This window comes from Ceratina calcarata, unplaced genomic scaffold, assembly GCF_001652005.2.
Source record: "Ceratina calcarata isolate Rehan_Ccalc_2016 unplaced genomic scaffold, ASM165200v1 scaffold35.2, whole genome shotgun sequence".
Classification (NCBI taxonomy): Eukaryota; Metazoa; Arthropoda; class Insecta; order Hymenoptera; family Apidae; genus Ceratina; species Ceratina calcarata.
The window spans coordinates 42,939-47,505 of record NW_017157934.1 but is presented as its reverse complement, the minus strand read 5'-3'; the positions used below and the strand labels follow the sequence as shown (position 1 = coordinate 47,505).

General features: G+C 38.3%; 2 protein-coding genes across 2 annotated transcripts in view; both read right to left on the bottom strand.

Moving 5' to 3' along the window:
- LOC108625221 (MAP kinase-activated protein kinase 2) overlaps positions 1 to 2,321 on the bottom strand; it is a 16,316-nt gene extending 13,995 nt beyond the window's left edge. Inside the window, exons 1-8 of the mRNA XM_018025033.2 lie at positions 2,158 to 2,321; positions 1,968 to 2,075; positions 1,725 to 1,877; positions 1,368 to 1,632; positions 1,056 to 1,294; positions 779 to 975; positions 423 to 700; positions 103 to 358 (exon numbers count right to left, since the gene is read on the bottom strand). Coding sequence (XP_017880522.1) covers positions 103 to 358; positions 423 to 700; positions 779 to 975; positions 1,056 to 1,294; positions 1,368 to 1,632; positions 1,725 to 1,877; positions 1,968 to 2,075; positions 2,158 to 2,292 — 1,631 coding nt within the window. The 5' untranslated portion in view covers positions 2,293 to 2,321. The remainder of the gene's footprint in view (positions 1 to 102; positions 359 to 422; positions 701 to 778; positions 976 to 1,055; positions 1,295 to 1,367; positions 1,633 to 1,724; positions 1,878 to 1,967; positions 2,076 to 2,157) is intronic.
- A 53-nt stretch (positions 2,322 to 2,374) lies between these two features.
- LOC108625186 (nuclear receptor subfamily 2 group C member 1-like) overlaps positions 2,375 to 4,567 on the bottom strand; it is a 4,773-nt gene continuing 2,580 nt past the window's right edge. Inside the window, exons 2-5 of the mRNA XM_026813730.1 lie at positions 3,179 to 3,319; positions 2,989 to 3,096; positions 2,746 to 2,898; positions 2,375 to 2,653 (exon numbers count right to left, since the gene is read on the bottom strand). Of these exons, the coding sequence (XP_026669531.1) occupies positions 2,375 to 2,653; positions 2,746 to 2,898; positions 2,989 to 3,096; positions 3,179 to 3,319 (681 nt within the window). The remainder of the gene's footprint in view (positions 2,654 to 2,745; positions 2,899 to 2,988; positions 3,097 to 3,178; positions 3,320 to 4,567) is intronic.

Here is a 4,567-nt window from a genome sequence, read left to right as displayed (position 1 = left end):
ATATATACATATTTATATATATATATGTATAAATATATGCATATTTATAGATATCATTTTTCTTTAGGTCACGACTTACATTGCACAAATAGTAATTGTCACCCCATATGACTTTCAGGTTCAGCTTTGTAATCTTGCATAGTAAGAATATAAGGCACGACACTAGCTACGCTTACCCTACCGATAAGACCTGCGAAAAACAAATCTTCCAATACTCTAGGGTTAATCGAACGAAGTGGCGCGAGCCTCAAAAGAAGGCGAGGTAATCTATCGGATCCCACACGTTGTTGTAATTCTGTCCACGCAGCTTCTTGTAGAACTTCAACCTTTTTACGCCAAACACCGCCCAAGATATTGTCTAGAAATAAATGATGACTTTCAAACTAAACAATTTCCCTTGAGATAAATTACGCCCCACTTACCAGCACTGAAGAGCGTCAATGCTTTCAAATACGCGTATTCAACAGAATCCACTTGCAACTTATGAAGTGAACTAACACAATCTTGTAATCTACATATATGTTCCGTGACTGATTTTACTTTGCTTGCAGTTATTTGTTCCTGTGCAATACTAGCTTGCAAATGATTTATTATTGATGTTAAAATACTTGGAAGGGATAAAGTGTATGCGCATTGTGCAAGACCAAGCGTGAACAGCTGTCCCCAAGAACTGCGCACTAACGTTGTTTGAACTTCAGATCTGTAAATGCAAACGATATTATTCGACGTTCGTCTTCGTGATCATGCTTAATGATAATCGTACTCTTTGTTTACGCACGGTAATGCTTGAAATGCAGGAATTCCTCGTGCCCAATGAACCGATAGAAAAAGCAATCTAGCGGCACTCTCGCAAATATAGTGTATCGATAAGTACGCAGGAGCCGGGCTTGGAGCTCTTAACTCAAACAGTGTATGTCTTTCAGAAATTAATTGACCGGTCCATACTTCTTCCGGCTCACTCGAACCGTTAACGCTCTATATTACAGAATTAACAACGATACACACATACGGTACTCTGTTCCACAAATCTATTACCTCGAATAAACAAAACTTACTTCACTACACATAAGTTTGGCCATGCTATCCAGTGCATGTGAAATAAGTAGACGTTCCCTTGCATCACTGAGATCACTATCGCTACTTTGGTCTTCCATATTGGGGCTGTCAGGTTGTTCCCAAGTTGGAAGTGTTTCAGACACTGGTTGTTGTGGTTCTGGTTTAACTCTAGGACTCCTATTTCCTACTTTTGTTCCTGTCGCTTCACCTAACACTGGTTTTCTCTCATGTTGGACAGCTACGTTACATTTATCTTAATAACTGAATAAAAAATATGTAAATATTTCATTTAATATTTTAGATCAACTCACAATCACTCCTCATGCCCATGGCTAGACATTTCTGAAGTCGGCAATACTGGCAACGATTACGGTGATGTTTAGTGACTTCACAACTCTTACTGCCTCTGCATTGGTAACCCAATTGTTTCCGAATGCTGCGTTTAAAGAATCCCTTGCAGCCCTCGCAACTTATTGCCCCATAATGTCTCCCGCTGGCCCTGTCTCCGCAAACCACGCACAATTCCAGAGACAATCCTAAGCCCAATGAACTGCGAACATCCCTTGCTAATTTTACCTGTACAACATCGGAATATAAAGACAAATATAAGCTAAATAGTATTTAAACAATAGTAAACAACAGTAAATAAGCAAGTACAAGCATTATACCTCTACGTCCACGTTATTTAAATGCTCAATTCCAGAGTGAAGATGAACCATGCCTGCGTGAGACCCCAAATTACGAAAATCTCGTCCCATTTTATGATCGAGTTTATCATCGTGTACATTATCGACATTATTTTGATCTCTGTCCATGTCTCTCTAAAAGTATACAAGAAGTACACAAAAGATTATTTAAGAAACAAGCATCTATTTTCTATTTCCGTTAAAATGAATACACCGAAAACGTACCATAGCGGGATGGTTCGCTAGATTATGAAAATTTCTTCCTATAGTTTGATCTACTTTGTCATCGTGGAAATTCTCAATATGGTCGTTTTGATCAACTTCCATATCCCGCTATAATAAGAGAACGAACAGTTCATACATCTCGATTAGATCGATGATTTCGGATTCACTTTAAAAGAGTATTATTAAACACCTCTGTTTCGGTATCGGTTGCGTGCTCCACGCCATGGTGACGAGATAAATTAAGAAAGTCCATTCCCACTTTTCGTTCCTCTTCGTTTTCATTCAAATTCTCGTGATCGCGCTGTTCCTTATGACCTCTGTCCATTTCTCTCTGCAAGCAACAACGAACAAAATTCGTGTTAAATAGCATAACTCGTAAAATACTTCTATGACGTCATAATNATATTTTAGATCAACTCACAATCACTCCTCATGCCCATGGCTAGACATTTCTGAAGTCGGCAATACTGGCAACGATTACGGTGATGTTTAGTGACTTCACAACTCTTACTGCCTCTGCATTGGTAACCCAATTGTTTCCGAATGCTGCGTTTAAAGAATCCCTTGCAGCCCTCGCAACTTATTGCCCCATAATGTCTCCCGCTGGCCCTGTCTCCGCAAACCACGCACAATTCCAGAGACAATCCTAAGCCCAATGAACTGCGAACATCCCTTGCTAATTTTACCTGTACAACATCGGAATATAAAGACAAATATAAGCTAAATAGTATTTAAACAATAGTAAACAACAGTAAATAAGCAAGTACAAGCATTATACCTCTACGTCCACGTTATTTAAATGCTCAATTCCAGAGTGAAGATGAACCATGCCTGCGTGAGACCCCAAATTACGAAAATCTCGTCCCATTTTATGATCGAGTTTATCATCGTGTACATTATCGACATTATTTTGATCTCTGTCCATGTCTCTCTAAAAGTATACAAGAAGTACACAAAAGATTATTTAAGAAACAAGCATCTATTTTCTATTTCCGTTAAAATGAATACACCGAAAACGTACCATAGCGGGATGGTTCGCTAGATTATGAAAATTTCTTCCTATAGTTTGATCTACTTTGTCATCGTGGAAATTCTCAATATGGTCGTTTTGATCAACTTCCATATCCCGCTATAATAAGAGAACGAACAGTTCATACATCTCGATTAGATCGATGATTTCGGATTCACTTTAAAAGAGTATTATTAAACACCTCTGTTTCGGTATCGGTTGCGTGCTCCACGCCATGGTGACGAGATAAATTAAGAAAGTCCATTCCCACTTTTCGTTCCTCTTCGTTTTCATTCAAATTCTCGTGATCGCGCTGTTCCTTATGACCTCTGTCCATTTCTCTCTGCAAGCAACAACGAACAAAATTCGTGTTAAATAGCATAACTCGTAAAATACTTCTATGACGTCATAATATAATACGTATTTAGAATATAATTGAATATGAAAACTAGGAACATTGCTTAAATCTCATTAATATTAAAGCCGATATATTTTTTATATAGACATTTTTTTAGGACAACATTTGGAGACCATTCGATAGTTTTAGCGTTAATGATGTTTAAAATTAATGACGGAACGAGAAATAATTTAAGTAACTCTATTCACATGCATGCATTGATTCATACATTTTCTTTGTTAAAAAAAATGAAAATATCTTTATCCTTGTTTTTTAAAAATGTGTAATTCACATAATGTGTGGACATTGCGCAACATGTAAATAAGGATTAGCAACCATTACATCAACAAAGACCGTATAAATCGTGATTATATTTTTGTTCATACGGCGTAGCTTCATCTAACTGAAGTAAACAATGAAACCACTACGAATTATGGTAATATAAATTAGACAATTGAAAATTTACAGGAGATTTATATAACTTAAATTATGATGTATACAATTCGAATTATGAGTAAAATTGCTTTACGAGTTACTTAGTAGAACGTGATGTTGTATTAAAATTTGTTAAAAAGGATGATATTGAATAGAGTTCTGCGCTCTTTGTTTTATACCATCAAGATATGTTTTATCTCAACCTGGCAGATAGAAAATATCGTTTAAAAGCCTAAGCATCGGAGCGGTATAAAAATGAAAACTGGAGCATTTGCCGCCCGTTCCTACCTGCCGCAACCCTCTCCTTCTACCATTTTAACAAGTGAAAGAGATGGTCCCGAGCTGCTCGGTTCGTAGGTTGCTACGTGGTTAAGCGCATGCCATAGCCATGCTACACTGGCTTGCACTGGCTTGTCTCAAAGATGCCAGGTTGAGAACGGGAGCCACCGAGAATCAGCCCCTCCACTTACGCACACTATCGCACCGTGTGCTCCGAGTTCGGCTCAGCTCGGCTCAGTAGAGAGAGAAGACGAAGCATCAGTTTGTCGTTCTTGCTCCTGATGCGTTCGACTTCAAACGGCGCGCAGCCGACTGACGACTGTTGGAACTCTCAATTCCCGTCCTTCTTCGCATTATAAGTTAATGTTAGCCGACAATTTGTATTGTAACCCTGCTAAGAAGCAGAGCAGTAGATTACGGTTGCATGCCGTAGATATTTAGGATCTCGCAAATTTTCTCCCTTCGACCAAATTAATGATG